Source organism: Onychostruthus taczanowskii, unplaced genomic scaffold (genome assembly GCF_017590055.1).
Source record: "Onychostruthus taczanowskii isolate IOZ18803 unplaced genomic scaffold, ASM1759005v1 scaffold138, whole genome shotgun sequence".
Lineage (NCBI taxonomy): Eukaryota > Metazoa > Chordata > Aves > Passeriformes > Passeridae > Onychostruthus > Onychostruthus taczanowskii.
The window spans coordinates 1,009,176-1,023,713 of NW_024498551.1; the positions used below are offsets into that span (position 1 = coordinate 1,009,176).

At 56.5% G+C, this 14,538-nt stretch overlaps 3 protein-coding genes across 7 annotated transcripts in view; all 3 read left to right on the forward strand.

The window, feature by feature from the left end:
• Positions 1-8,873, forward strand: part of UBAP2L (ubiquitin associated protein 2 like) — a 29,488-nt gene extending 20,615 nt beyond the window's left edge. For all 4 annotated transcript variants that reach the window (XM_041397324.1, XM_041397325.1, XM_041397326.1 and 1 more), the window contains 13 exons: positions 45-234; positions 829-883; positions 1,305-1,479; positions 1,674-1,746; positions 2,383-2,578; positions 2,685-2,773; positions 3,423-3,476; positions 4,051-4,132; positions 5,259-5,476; positions 5,565-5,670; positions 6,757-6,824; positions 7,108-7,305; positions 8,259-8,873. In XM_041397324.1, the coding sequence (XP_041253258.1) occupies positions 45-234; positions 829-883; positions 1,305-1,479; positions 1,674-1,746; positions 2,383-2,578; positions 2,685-2,773; positions 3,423-3,476; positions 4,051-4,132; positions 5,259-5,476; positions 5,565-5,670; positions 6,757-6,824; positions 7,108-7,305; positions 8,259-8,354 (1,600 nt within the window). In that variant the 3' untranslated portion in view covers positions 8,355-8,873. The remainder of the gene's footprint in view (positions 1-44; positions 235-828; positions 884-1,304; positions 1,480-1,673; positions 1,747-2,382; positions 2,579-2,684; positions 2,774-3,422; positions 3,477-4,050; positions 4,133-5,258; positions 5,477-5,564; positions 5,671-6,756; positions 6,825-7,107; positions 7,306-8,258) is intronic.
• Positions 8,874-10,001: 1,128 nt separating this feature from the next.
• HAX1 (HCLS1 associated protein X-1) lies at positions 10,002-11,788 on the forward strand. 2 transcript variants are annotated; one of them, XM_041397328.1, is made up of 8 exons: positions 10,002-10,142; positions 10,286-10,494; positions 10,577-10,719; positions 10,829-10,874; positions 10,991-11,106; positions 11,188-11,338; positions 11,412-11,567; positions 11,654-11,788. In XM_041397328.1, the coding sequence occupies exons 1-7, from the start codon at positions 10,090-10,092 to the stop codon at positions 11,525-11,527; spliced, it is 834 nt and encodes a 277-aa protein (XP_041253262.1). In that variant the 5' UTR covers positions 10,002-10,089; the 3' UTR covers positions 11,528-11,567; positions 11,654-11,788. The 2 variants fall into 2 exon arrangements, with proteins under 2 accessions (XP_041253262.1, XP_041253263.1); XM_041397329.1 differs by having other exon boundaries at positions 11,412-11,556.
• Positions 11,789-12,386: 598 nt separating this feature from the next.
• On the forward strand, positions 12,387-14,454 carry AQP10 (aquaporin 10). Its single transcript, XM_041397337.1, has 6 exons — positions 12,387-12,497; positions 13,113-13,239; positions 13,335-13,472; positions 13,559-13,677; positions 13,749-13,966; positions 14,037-14,454. The coding sequence occupies exons 1-6, from the start codon at positions 12,393-12,395 to the stop codon at positions 14,326-14,328; spliced, it is 999 nt and encodes a 332-aa protein (XP_041253271.1). The 5' UTR covers positions 12,387-12,392; the 3' UTR covers positions 14,329-14,454.
• The last annotated feature ends 84 nt before the right edge of the window (positions 14,455-14,538 follow it).

Sequence of the window (14,538 nt, forward strand, 5' to 3'; positions counted from 1 at the left end):
GCTGTTGAGGAAAATGGAGGAATGCTTTTTTTTTCCTTTTTTAGTGAATCTTCATCCACAATTTCGTCCAATCAAAGCCAGGAGTCTGGTTACCAGAGTGGCACAATACAGACAGCAACATTTACCTCCCAGAACAGTGCTCAGGGACCACTGTACGAACAGAGATCCACCCAGACGAGGCGATACCCAAATTCTATCTCCTCTTCGCCCCAGAAAGATCTGACCCAGGCTAAGGTAAGAGAGCAGCTTTGCTCACCCATTGTGCTGAGTGAGCCTCACGTGTGAAGTGTCTTGGGGAAAGCTGAATGGCTTATCAAAGGGTTCTGTGATCCTTCAGCCTCACTGTGTGGCTCGTGGGCTCTAATGAGAGCTCTCCCCTGGCTGCTGTTTTGTGCCAGGGCCTGGACCATTGGGGTTATCAGCAGTCAAGGTGATTGCAGGGCATGTGTTGTGTCATGTACAGTTACCCTGCTAGAGGGGGACATGCAGACAAAGAATTTTGTTTTGTGTTACCAATTTGATTGCTGTATGCTGCACAGCAGTTCAGTAATGTCAGGTTTGGCTAATGAACTTGGATTGAGAGTGTTGAGGCAGTCTAACTACCAGCAGCAGAGAAACTGCTTGCAATGATTTCTTTCATATACACCTGGGGACCATGCTGGCATGGGGCTAAACCTTGGGACTGACCCAAACACAGTCTGGTGACACATGCTGGTAGCAGGACCTTTTCATAACTGCAAGGGAGTGTGAGAGAGAGGTGACATTAGCTCTGCCTCTGGAAATGTGCAGCTATAATGCCCAGTACTCCTTTTTTCTCTTCTTCCTCAGAATGGTTTCAGTTCTGTACAACCCACGCCATTACAAACCACACAGGCTGTTGAAGGTAAGAGTCTTGCCAGTACAGCGGGTGTCCTGTATCTCTTGTGCTTGTGTTCCCTGCTTTGAATGAGATGTTTTATCTCTGCTAATAGCAAGTCCTTTCCTTGCTGGACTAATTGCTGCCATTTAAATTATATGTTTGCCTCAAAACATTCAGCTTTGTGCTGATCTTTGAGATCCTTGAAGGGTCACCTATGACAATAACTTACTCTGCTTTGTGTGTGGAAGGCACTTCGGTCTTGAAGCTCTTTGCAGAGCCAGTGTTAGTGTTGGGGTAAAGTGAGACATAGAACACAATCATAAGTGTATAACTGTTTGGTAGCACTGAGGGAAGCCCTAAATCTCTCAGATCTGCTAGCTGAGCCCTTGTGTTACCCTCTGGAAGTTGCCAGTAGCTGCACTTAACCCAAAGCTTTTGTTCTCAGGTGCTACGGGCTCTGCAGTGAAATCCGACTCCCCCTCTGCTCCCAGTATTGCACCTCTCAACGATGGGGTGTCTGCATCGTCCTTGCTGACAACAGCCAGCCAACACTCAACAGCTCTGAGCAGCCTGAGCCACAGCGAGGAGCTCCCCAGTACAACCACTGCCCAGCTCAGCAGGTGAGCGAGTGGGGGTGGAGTTCTGAAGAAGCAGAACTAGAAGCAGGAATCTATGGCAGACATCAGGGTCTGTCTCATGCAGTGTGGAAGACTAAAATGACTCACCCCATTCAAGCAGATGGGAAATGGGATGGTGCTACCAATGTTGACTCTCTCACCTTGGTCTGACAACGTTTTATTCCTCTTCCTGTCAGTGCATTACCCACCCAGCAGAACAGTCTGTCCTCATCCACATCCTCTGGGCGAACATCAACTTCAACTCTTCTGGTGAGTCTGGATATGCTCTCTCACTGTGTGCCCCATTTCTGCTCAGCTTGGCAGGGTCTGCTGGGGTGCCTGACCTTCAGGCTGTGGTTGTGGCAGGAGTTGCCAGGCTGCTGGCTGTCCTGCTGGAGTCTGGATGTTGTGTGGAGAGAGACAACAGGGAGAAATGTCAGAACACTGTCTGCACCTGTGGCTCAAGGCTGTTGACACCCTGCCTGTTTCTGACTGAGCAGTGCCTTCTTTTGAGGCTGTAGTAGCCCTTGAAGGTACTGCAAAGTCACAGCCACATGTCAGAGCAAACTGGTAGCTGATGCAGTGGAACCAAATATCTCTACTGCTGGAGCTCTTGCAGTACAGTTCCTGGGTATTGGCTTTTGCTGCACAATAAATCACACTGCTGCAGATGTGGTGTCAAGCCCTGCTCCTTGCATTGGCCAGATGTGTTTGGATGTAACCATGAGAGAGGTTTGTGAGCATTAGAGATTGGCTGCTGTCAGGACTTGGGACTTAAGCCAAGCTCACTGCAGAAACATCCAGATGCAGACAGAGGCACGATGTCCTGCCTAGCGAATGTCCTGTGGTGCCTGTGCACTTGGTTCCATCTGCCTGATCCCTGACTCTCCTCCCTTCCTTCCCTAGCACACAAGTGTGGAGAGTGAAGCAAGCCTCCATTCTTCTGCTAGTACTTTCTCCACCTCCTCCAGCACGGTGTCAGCTGCCCCACCGGTTGTCAGCGTTTCCTCCAGCCTCAGCAGTGTCAGCAGCCTGGGCCTCAGCCTCAGCAGCAACTCCACAGTGACAGCCTCGACTCGCAGCTCTGTTGCAACCACATCAGGTACTGTCCTGGCTACTGCTGTACCAGAGAAGGGTGTGAGGGCTAAGAGAGCAAGCTTCTGTTGTTTGCTTCACTGTGGAACTTTGTCTTTCCCCTCCTTTTTCAGGAAAAGCCCCTCCCAATCTCCCTCCTGGAGTCCCACCGTTGTTGCCTAATCCATACATCATGGCTCCAGGGTTGCTACATGCCTATCCGGTGAGTGGAACTTCGCAGAGGTGTCATGCCACCAGGTCCCTCCCAGCTCCCTCTGCAGCAGGGAGGGATGTAGCATAGTGGGGAAACTGAAAACTGTGACGTAGCCCAGCAGGACTGCCTTGGACAGGCAGAGTTTGGACCTGCTGTTTTTTTCCATGATATCCATGTGCCCGTGGGGGTGAATGTGTGTTGTGATCACCCCAGGGCAGAGTCTACGTACCTGTTCTCTGCAGCCTCTCCAGCCTTTTAAGAGCCCTTGGGCAGAGCACGGTGTGTGGAAGCACAGAGCTGTGTTAGAAATATGGTGTGACAAAGGGCACCCAGGGCAAGGGTAGCAACAGCCACAAAGTCTAGGGGTGTGTGTCACACCCTCTCCTAAACGTGAGGACAGATTTCAGTTTTGGGATTATTTCCAGAGAAAAACTGTTGAGTGGCTTTATGATCTGGAGCACTTTCCTTTGAGCAGCTCACAGGAACTTCTGGCAGCATCAGCCTGTGTCGAGGATCTGGCTGCCTGCTCCTGGTGGCTCATGTGGCTGCTGACTGGCTACTTCTGGCTTTCCCTCATGGTTATCTAAATGTTTAATCTTCAAATTGGGTGTCCTTATGTTGTCCATGTCCCCATTGTCATCTCTGGCTCTTTTTCTAGCCACAGGTGTATGGATATGATGACTTGCAGATGCTCCAGACAAGATTCCCATTGGTGAGTACTGCAGAATGACAAGGACATGCCACTTCCACTGGTGCTGTTTGGGCAGAGACAAGTCAGCTGAAGAGCTGAAGGGGGTGCTCAGTGGATGCACCTCTGTAGCAGCAATGAGGAGTTAATCAGTTGCTCCTTGGCACGTGGGGAGTTGCCAGTACGTGTTACTCATGCAGCAGTATTCCCTGTGCAGCCAAGGAGCACGAGTTACAGCAGCAGGGCTATTATAGAGATTCACCTCTGATCCATGACAGAGCCAATACCTGATGAGAATGGGCTTTATTTAGCAACAGGACATGTCCGTTTTATTGTGAAGGGGGGGGAAAGTCCAGCCAGTTTAAGAGCTGCATACCAGTAGACCTTATCTGGTTCTTCTAATAGCCAGATGAGGGGGATGGTACATGCTACAGAAACCTGGGGCTGCTGTAGGTCATGATCAGCCTGGATGTGGCTGGTTGGACTGCAATACTCAGACATATCTTCAGCTACAGTACAGAAATTCCTCTCTCCCAAATATACTGCTTTGCACTTTGGACAGAGCTGATAAATGCCTTCTTTTGTTTTTATTCATCAGGATTACTACAGCATCCCATTCCCTACACCCACCACACCACTGACTGGAAGAGATGGCAGCCTGAGCAGCAATCCATACTCTGGTAGGGAAAAAGACTGCTCTGATTCCCATCCCATCAGGGTTTGTGCTGCTTCTACTAGTGTCCTGTGTCTTTGTCCACTGGAGCTACCTCTGCACCTGCAGTGTGCCTCCTGCGCTGCTTTTGGTTTGGAGCATGCTTCTCACAGCTAAATTCTTGCCTTACCTTTGAGCATCTGGTTGTGTTAAGGTCTGATACTGGGAAGAGGTGGGCAAAGTAGGAGCTAATGGGGCAGTTGGAAAAGGAGTGAGGAAGGGCTGAAAGATGCAAGGCCTGCAACTGGGGGACTGCTTTCCAGGTGGTTGTGAGGCAGGTGGTAAGCAGTGCTTCTCAAGCACTGAGAGTAAAAATAGAAAGAAACACAACATATGGAGAAATTAAATTTTTTTTAATATGGGACAGTCTCATGGAGAAAGCAGGTGGGAAATTTGGGACCTGACAAGCTCAACCCAAGCACCCAGTTGGGTGTATGACCTCGCAGTGACCTTGCTAAGTGCATTAACGCGCTGCCAGTCCGCAGTGGGCACTGATTGAGCTTTCATGTGCTTTAGGAATTGTTGCACTTGGGGGTTCACTCTTTTTCCAGCACCACTTCTCAGCTTTGACAGGAGCTGGTTTGTGTGGAAGTGCTTTTGCCCAGCTGAGGCTGAAAGCTCAGAGCTCTATGAGCTTTGAACTGTGTGAGGTCTGAACAGGAGAGTGTTTGCTTGAATGAGCCAGGTGAGTGCTCATCAAGATCAGAACAGGGAGCTTCCCCCAGCCCTGCAGCCAAGCCCTGCACAGCCCAGGCAAGGATCTGGGTTGTGTTCAGTCCTGCTGGTGGTGCATGGAAAGGGACAGCTTGTAGCATCAGGCTCTGCTAGCAGGTTTATCCAGTGCCAGACTGTGGGCTTTGCTACTGTGGCTTCCCTTTGCCTCTGTAGTCTAGTTGGGCCAAGGAGCAATTAATAGCTTCACCTTATCAGTGAGCAAAAGTCTGAGGACCACAGTCCTTGGCACTGGCAGGAGGTGGGGGGGAGGGGGGTGTGACTGAAGTCACTGTTTATCAAAAGACTGGGTCACCTTTGGGCTGAGTTGAAAGGGACCAGGATCTAGCATCTGTTCCTCACTCTCACCTCCTCTGTTTCAGGTGATTTAACAAAATTTGGCCGTGGTGATGCCTCTTCCCCTGCTCCTGCAACAACTCTGGCGCAGCCTCAGCAGAGCCAGACCCAGACTCACCACACCACGCAGCAGACGTTCCTGAACCCGGCGCTGCCTCCTGGCTACAGTTACACCAGTCTGCCATACTACACAGGGGTACCAGGGCTCCCCAGCACCTTCCAGTACGGGCCCGCCGTGTTCCCTGTGAGTCTCCCAGAGGCAAGGTGTGTGATTTGGACAGAAGGGTGGCACAGCAAAGCCTCTTCTCACTCTGTTCCTCTCTGTTCTGTAGGTTGCTCCTACCTCTTCCAAGCAGCATGGTGTGAATGTCAGCGTCAATGCATCAGCAACCCCTTTCCAGCAGCCCAGTGGCTATGGCTCTCATGGGTACAGCACTGGTAAGAGACCCCCAAGAGCACTTTCACAGCAGCAGGACTTGCTCCCAGTCTTACTGACTGTGATAGGGACTGCTGTCTTACAGCAGTAATAGAGATAGATTCCAGGGGTGCTGCTCCCAAGTAGGTTGATTATCCTTAGAAAGGCCCAGGGTTGTTCTGCATCCAGGTCTGAAGCAGGTTTGGGGGTTACAGATCACTTCATGCCCTCCTCTGTGCCCCACACATCAGCTGTCTGGGCCCTTGGACTACTATCAGAAGCTTAAGCTGCTGAATGGTTTGGTTTGTTGGGTTTTTTTTTAATCTACCTGTATGTGATTAACAGAACAGCAGTTGTTCTGGATTTGAAGTTGTTTCCCACCAGTGTTTGGCAGACACTTTATAGGGAAGTGTCCTTGATGCAAAGATGCAGGAAGGTCATGAACCTGCTGCCTGTCTTGGTATTTGGTTGGTGTGTGGCTGACTTATGTAGGGCTGCATTTTGCTCTCTCTACCAGTCTTTAAATTCCTTTTGTCACTTTTTTCACTGCATTAGAGCCCTTCAAGATAGTATTCTCTCTTTGAGAAGGTATTTCAGCTTTGTACCAGGTCACCTGGTGCTGAGTCCTTCAAACTGCTTTCATTTCAGCACTTTTTCCAGGTATTAAATAATGGTTGAGGTGTCCTCTGGGCCACCCTCTTTTATGGACAGCCAACACCCCATGGGGCTTGTGTTGTCAGTCGCTGTACCAGCCATCCCAGCCTACAGCTGAGTTTACATGCAATTGCCTGTTTTACACTGGAGGAGCTTTTGGGCTGTCCTTGCTGCTGTGCCACATGCTGTGGGTTTGTCCATTGTGTTCCCCAAGTCTCCTCGGAGCTGCTGTTTCCCAGCTGGTTTCTGGGGGCATTTTGAAACAGTGTGTCCAGAGCAAAATAACTTATATGGGTGCTTTGCATGTGGTCATGCCAGGGCCTGGCTGCCCAGGCCAGTCTGTCTGTAGATCTCTGACCACTGGAGCTCTCCACCAGGTGCTGCTGGTGTTAGCAGCAAGCAGCTCCTGCTGACCCACTGGCTGCTGCCTAACACCCACCTCTCCCTTCCCCCAGGTGTATCCGTGACATCCAGTAATACAGGCGTGCCAGACATCTCGGGCTCTGTCTACTCCAAAACTCAGGTTAGTGTCTGTGTGCTTCCTGCATTGCTGGGGAGGAGAAGCCAAACCTCTCTGGGCAACGAGGTCTCTTCCCCTTGGATCAGACAGCCAGGGAGAAGGGAAATGCCTGACCTTTCCCAGCTTACAGCAATTCCAAGCCCAGAAAGAGCCATAGGAACGGACTCTATCTGTTCTCTGTACCTACCACAGGCTGACTCTGGGCCTGTGACGTGTAGAGATGGGGAGGGGCACACTGCCAGCCTGGCTCCCCGCCCTTATTCTGCCTTTGGCATCTCCTTCTTAGCAATCCTTCGAGAAGCAGGGATTTCACACTGGAACCCCAGCAGCCTCCTTCAACCTGCCTTCGGCGCTGGGCAGCGGCGGCCCCATCAACCCTGCGACAGCAGCGGCGTACCCCCCCACCCCCTTCATGCACATCCTGACCCCGCATCAGCAGCCTCACTCGCAGATCCTCCACCACCACCTGCAGCAGGATGGGCAGGTAAGCAATGCCCCTGGCACCTCAGCCCCTTGCTGGGGTATCTCCTAGGGCTCTCGCACCCCCTTTACTTCCCTGGTCCCTCTGTCCCTCCCTGCCTCCTTCCCTCATGCTCTGCGGCGGACACATGCAGTGACACGCACACGCTCACACCTGCACATACACACAGGGCCAGTAAGAGGATGATGAGAAGGAAGGCCTGGGTTGTGCTCTGCCAGGGTGGGTACTCAGCACAACCCCCCTGCTGCTGGGTTGCACCAGGTATGGCCAGGTAGTGCCCCCTCATGCAGACACATCTGGGGCACCCTGACCTCCCCCGTCCTCAGAGGGGCAGCTCCCCAGGCCAGCACCAAAGGGGTTCCTTGCCATAGCCACGACCCTACAGGAGCTTTCAGGTCTAACGGTGGATTTCTATTGTCATAGTTTGTCCCTTTATTTTACATATCCTGGTACTGCAACAGCTTCCATATTTGCAGATGATACTGTGCTGCCAACGCCAGCAGGAAGATCAGGTAATGAACTCTCTGAAAATGCATTGCACTTGCTGTGGGCTCTGCCCCCGCCCCGAAGGCTCCCCAGGATCACATAGCCCCTTCCTTCTCCCCCAGGGCCCTGCGAGGAGAGAGGCCCTCAGGCAGTATGTGCACACACACACACACCCGCGCGCAGACACAACCCACGCCGACCCTTCCCCGTGTCCCTTCTCCCTGCTGCCCACAGCCCTGTGCGCTGGCCTGGAGCAAGGCGTGCGGCCGAGGGAGGGTGCTGGGGCGCAGACGGTGCGGCTGCGAGGTGCCGGAGGCTGCCCGTGCCAGGGAGCTGAGCTGGGCCGAGGCGGAGGAGCCGTAGCGCGGAGCACCTGGCCGGGGCCCAGGCGTGCCCGTGTTACCCTGTGGGTAGGCTGGGGGTGCTTCCCCTGCGCTCACCTCCCGCTTCTCCTCTGCCCTTTCCCGCAGAGCGGCTCCGGGCAGCGCAGCCAAGGCAGCTCCATCCCCCAGAAATCCCAGGCCAACAAGTCCGCCTACAACAGCTACAGCTGGGGCGCCAACTGAGGCCGGGCCCTCGGCACCACTTGCTTCCGGAAGAGAATCCCAGTGACCCCGATGATGAGGAAGGATCCCAGGGAGGAGAGAGCCCTGCGGCGGGGAGCGCCCGGGCCCCCAGCCCCAGCAGGGCCCCGCGGGGCAGGCCGCAGGCACCTCTGCGTTGTCTGTCTTCAGCCACTTTCCTGTTGTATGTAATATAGAATTTGTATTTTTTTCTTTTTTTTTTTTCCTTTTTTTTTTTTTTTTTTTCTCTCTCTCCGCATTCAGATCTGAACCGTTTGCCGTAGGGGCCTTTTTTGGTTTTTACTCCTTTCTATCCCCTCTCCTATCCAGCTGCCCCAGAATCTCTCAGATCCAAAGGAGTGGAAGCTGCGAGTCGCCTACAGCAAACCCCCTTATTATTAGGATTAAGACCAGTAATTGATATGAGCAGCATTGTAAGATTAATTAGTTGAAGTGTTTTTTTTGTACCGTGTTCTAAATTTAATGGATAAATGTGTCTTGTATATAAAAACAAAAACCCCACGCTGTCCTCTAGTTCTCTCATTTCTCCCCCACCCCGCCGAGGGGTCCCCCCTGGTATTTTATGTTCTCCATCTGCGTCCCTCCATCCTCACGGGCCCAGAGTGCAGGTCCTGCCCTGCTTGCACGCTGTAAGTATCTTCTGCTTTTGGGTTGGGGATTTTTTTAGTTTCTTTTTTTTTTTTTTTCCTTTTTTTTTTCTGTTTTGTTTTGTGGGGTTTGGTTTGGTTTGGTTTTTTGGGGTTTTATTTTTGTTTTTTTTCTATGCAGTCCAGATCTTGTATTTTTCAGTTCCACCTGATCCCTTCAGCTGCAGCCCCGAGTGGGGATTTACTGAAGAGAATAAAGATCACAAAGTGATGTGTGTATTTTTTCCACCTTCTCAGCCTCGTTCCCTATTTTTGGTGCAGGGGGTTGGGTGGCCCTGGGCAGTGGGGGCAGTGCTTCCCCCACCCCTCCCCAGCTTCTTGCTGGTGTTTTTGTCCCCTCCTTTTGTGGATTTTTCCTTTTCCCAGCTACAGCGCTGGGCAGCAGGATGCCAGCACAGGGATAATGCCCTCTCTGAGACCCTGACCCTTCATTTCTGCTTCCTACTGAGCTCTGCCTGTGTCCCCACTGCTCTGGTGCTGCTGTTCCTCCCTTTGGGGGTTCAGGGGTGCTCTCCCCCTCCCCTCCTCCCTCGAGCTCACAGGGCAGGGGAGGGCAGTGACACACTGCAAGCAGTGCCTGTCCCTGCAGTGCCCGCCGGCCCTCCCCTCAGCCTCCTCGCTGCCAGGTAAGGGCTGGGGGCGAAGCTGGAGCCCGCCGGTGCTGCGGGGGGCTGAGGGGGAGCGGCTGGGCTGGGCTGGGCGCTGGAGCTCGGCTGCGGGCACAGAGCGGGGCTGGGGGAGCACCGGCACCGCTGCGGGGCCCGGGCCCCCGCCAGCCCGCACCCGCCCCACGGGCACCCCCCGGGGTAGCTCGTGCGAACAGCACGGGGCCGCGGGCCCGGGCCGGGCACACCGGGACGGCTCCGGCCCGTGCGGCTCTCGGGGGCTCCCCGGGCACACCGGGACGGCTCCGGCCCGTGCGGCTCCCGGGTGCCCGGGCCGCGCACACCGGGACGGCCGCGCTGCCGCAGCGCCTCGCGACACCCGGCGGCGCTTTACGGCCGTGGCGCTTGGCGGCAGCGCGACCCGGGCAGGACAGGGTAGCGGGACCCGGAGGGACCCGGGGCGGGATGAGCTTCTACGACGTGTTTCGCGGCTTCTTCGGGTTCCCGGGACGGTGCAGGTGACCTGGGCCTCTCCCGTCCCCTGGGTGCCGCCGGCCTCACCCGCACCTGTCCCTCTCTCAACCGCCCGTTGCCCCACCGGCCCCGGGCCTCCCCCGCTTGCTCCGGGCTGTCCGGGTGTCTCACTGCCGCGGTCCCGCAGACCCCGGGACCCGCTCTTCGGCGGCGCGGCGTGGGACGAGGAGGACGAGGAAGAGGATGGCGGCCCGTCCATGTCGCAGCCCCCCCAGGACTTCGGCTTCGGGTTCAGCCCTGGCTCCTCCCGCGGCGCCTTCGAGGAGCTATTCCGGGACATGGGCGAGCTCCTGGGCGTGCTGGGGGGGTTCTGGGCCGAGCCCCAGCAGCCTTTCGGTGGGTACGGGAAGGGCTGAGCGAGACTCGGGGCCGCTCAGAGCCCCTCGGCTCGGCCTGACCGACGCCTTGTGCTGCCCAGAGCCCGCCCTGCCCGGCCCCGGTGAGGGCAGCGCAAGGCGACCGCTGCGGGACTCGATGCTGAAGCACCCGGAGAGTCCCCCTGCCAGCGCGGCCCCGGGGAGCTCCGGCGATCTGGCCCGGCCATGGAGACCTTTCTTAGGGGTGGGTGAGGGGTCTGGGCTCTGCCTCCCGCAGGCTCAGCAGCGGCAGCCAGCTCTGTGCTGGTGCAGTGTTGCCGCTGCCGTCACCGATGCGGGGCTTTCTCTTGCAGCTGGAAGATGCTCCCCGGGCCCCTCCTAGCCTCAAAGAAGACCAAGGTGGGTGCTGGGAGCAGGGGCTGAGGGGCCTCTGCCCTCCCTGCTCCCCCGCCTGGGCTGCCACAGCCTCTGGGGCGTGTCCCCACGTGTGGCCAGCACCTTTCATCTCCCCCCAGACCTGGACTCCCAGGTCTCCTCCGCTGGGCTGGGGACCATCCTGAGACCCAACGAGCCCGAGTCCCACTCTTACTTCCAGAGCGTCTCCGTCACCAAAGTGACTCTCCCTGATGGGGTGAGTGTCCCTGCAGCAGGGGGGCAGCAGGGCTGTGGGAGGCCTGGGGACACGTCTCTCAGGGCTCGGCGCTGTGCACAGGGGGTGGAGGAGCGCCGCACGGTGCAGGACAGCCAGGGCCGCCGCGAGACAACGGTGACGCGCCGCAGGGGGGACCAGGCCTTCATCACCACCACCAAGGAGGACGGGCACAAGAGGGACTACCGGGAGGAGGTGGTCAACATGGATGACCGTGAGTGGGGGTCTGGGGAGGATGTAGAGAGTGGACGGGGGCCCCACTGAGGGAGTTCTGTCTGCCCTCCCAGGGGAGCTGGCACAGTTTGCTGGCACGTGGCCACAGCAAGAGCTTCCTGCTGCCGACCCGGGCGACCCCTCATCTGTGCTGGGCAGCTTCTTGCGACGCTGGTTCTCGAGCTGGTAGCTGTGTCCAGTCCTGACTGAGCAGCCCATGTGTGTGACAGGTGCAGGCTGGGGGGACCTGGGCTTGCCAGGCCTGTCAGAGCAGGCAGTGGCAGCAGCCTCTTCTCACCACTTGTTTTTGTTGTAGATGGGTCAGATCTTGCTGGGAAGTGGTGCCTGGGCTGGAGGCAGTCCAGCTTCTGCAGCGCTGCAGAGCCCACAGGGAGCCCTGTGGGGGTCAAGTGTATGTGTGTACAGAGCAATAAAGTCTATTTATGCTAAATGGTGACTTTCCATGCTCCTTCAGACTGGAATCTGTGTGTTTGGAGGCAGATTCCCCTGTCCACCAGGATGACTCTGGGGGGCTGCCTCAGGGGTGCAGGTGATGGCTGGGCTCCTGTACCTGCACTGCTCCCTTCTTAACCTCCCTCTCCCTTTTCCCTGCCCGATGCTGTGTTAATGCCTCCCCTGGGCCACTCTTGAGGGCCTGGCCCAGCCTGGAGGCCTTTCCAGGACCTCTTCATTAGTGTTGACTGCAGATGTGGCTTGGGCAGGGATGTGGCAGGGATAAAAGGGGTTCCTGGCCAAGCAATCCCTGTGCCTGCTCACCCGAGTGAGGTCTTGGCTCCCCACAGGCACTTGGGGATCAGGGTGTTCCTACCTGGCCTTGCCCTGCTGGGGTGCAGCATTGTCACAAGGTGTCCCCGGCCACACACAGGACTCTGGTCGCTGCCAGGCGTCTCCCGTGGTGCAGCCATGATTGGTTTAAAGTCTGCACATAATCACCCACCTGGCTGTGGGGCTCATAAAACCTGCTGCAAATTAGACATCTACACCACTCTCACCGCTGCCACCGCTGCTGCCGCTGCCTCTGCCCAGCTGGCACTATGGGCACCACTTCTTTCTTGACGAAGGCCCAGGGTCTGCTCCGCATCCGGAACCAGCTGGTGCGGGAATGCCTGGCTGAGGTGCTGGCCACCTTCGTGATGATGGTAAGCAGGGCACGCAGGGGGTTGTGGCTGGGGGGTGTCGTGTGTGTGTGACAGGGCTGATGGTGTCGTGGTGGCAGGTGCCAGGGGTCCCGGGGCTCTGCTGCTTGCCCCTTGGGGTTGGAAGGATTTGGGGCTGCGCCACACTCAAATGTGCAGCTCGGCACTGCCTGTCCTCCCTCTTGGACCCTGTTCCCACAGCATGGTCCACCCTGTGCCATGGCAATCAGGGTGTGGTGCTGGGCAGTGTGTGCTCTGATACCTCCTGCCTCAGAGCAGCCAAAGGCTGGGGCTCTGGTGCAGTTCTTAGCCTTTGGGCTGCATCCCAGGATGGCAAATGGTGTGCCTGGGGCTATGTTGGGACACCTCTTCCCCAACTCCTCCCCACAGAAAGCAGTTTATTTAATTGCTTATAATTTGGTTACTTTGCCATCAAAACCACAAGTGAGGGCAGTAACCACCTCTCTGCCAGTCCCTGTCTGGTGTCCAAGTACTGGGGAGCAAAACCAGGGCAGGCAGCACTGGCATAGCCCTCACCTTGCTGCCCTGCAGTATCAACAGTGGGAGGGTCTCAGCACGAGGCTAGGGCTGAGGTGGGGCTACATCCCTCTTCTCCAGACAATCACCCTGGGCAGCGCTGCACAGAAGATTGCCTTCTTTGAGACGAAGGGGAACCTCATCACCAGCTACCTGGGAGGCGCCCTGGGTGTCATGGCAGGCATCTACACAGCAGGGGGAATCTCTGGTGAGACAGAGGAAGAGGTTCCAGCTCTTGCTCTCCCCTGGCTCTGAGTCCCCCAGGACCCTCCACTTCCAGCCCTTCTCTCTACTCCATTGCAGGGGCCCACATGAATCCAGCGTTCTCCTTAGCCATGTGCCTGATAGAGCAGTTTCCCTGGTGGAAGTTTCCTATCTTTGTGGTTGTGCAGATCGTGGGATCTTTCATATCTGCTGCAGCTGTTTACATCCTCTACTATGGTATGGGGGAGGAGCATCAGACAAGGGAACACCACGGTGATGCTGGGGAGGCCAGGCTTATGTACATGCTCTGCCTCTGCCCCCAGATGCCATCTGGCACCATAGCAATGGGACCCTTACTGTCACTGGCCCCCAAGAAACTGCCTCCATCTTCGCCACTTACCCTGCTGACTTTGTCTCTGTTGCCAATGGCTTCTTGGACCAGGTGGGTGCCACTGTCAGCTCCCCCAGCCCCCTCAGTCGCCATGGTGCTGAGCTGCCGTGCTGTCCTCACAGGTGATCGGCACAGGGGTGCTGATAGTGGTTGTCATGGGCATCATGGACCCCCGCAACAAGCCTGTCCCCAAGGGCCTGGAACCAGTGGTTGTGGCTCTCTTGGTGCTCTCCATTGAGTGCTCCATGGGGGCCAACTGCGGCTGCCCCCTGAACCCTGCACGGGACATCGGGCCCCGCCTCTTCACCTATCTGGCAGGTTGGGGCCCAGAGGTCTTCAGGTGGGTAGAGGGAAGGGGGCGAGGTGGGGATGTCAGGGATGATCCTGAGCCTACCCTGTCCCATCCTCAGCAGGGGCAATGGGTGGTGGTGGGTGCCACTGGTAGCACCACTGCTGGGGGCCGCCGTGGGCACGTACCTGTACCAGCTCTTCGTGGCTTTCCACTACCCGGCGGAGGACAGCAAAGTCCTGGCAGATCAGGGCTCCATCGTTCTGGTCAACACCGCCATCGACGCAGACATTGGGATGTCGCCCAAGGAAAAGGACGCTGGGGAGACAGTGCCTGCCGAGTATCCCCCATCACCAAGTGCCAGCAGCACAGTCTCCCGCACAGTCACTGTCACACCATTAAAAGAGTCCTGAGGGCAGGAGGTGTCTCGTCTATGTACACGGGGGTGCAGGGATATGGTGGAAGGCCAGCCCGGCCCGGCTGCAGGAGGACCCCAGCCTGGGGGACACGAGCGGCTAGTGTGGGGGATGTCCCCGGGACCCCGGCACTGCCCCGGCAACCCGTGGGGCTGTCTCTGCTCCCCGGACTCACACGGCTGCCCTGGAGCCGCCCCGCTGGCCAGG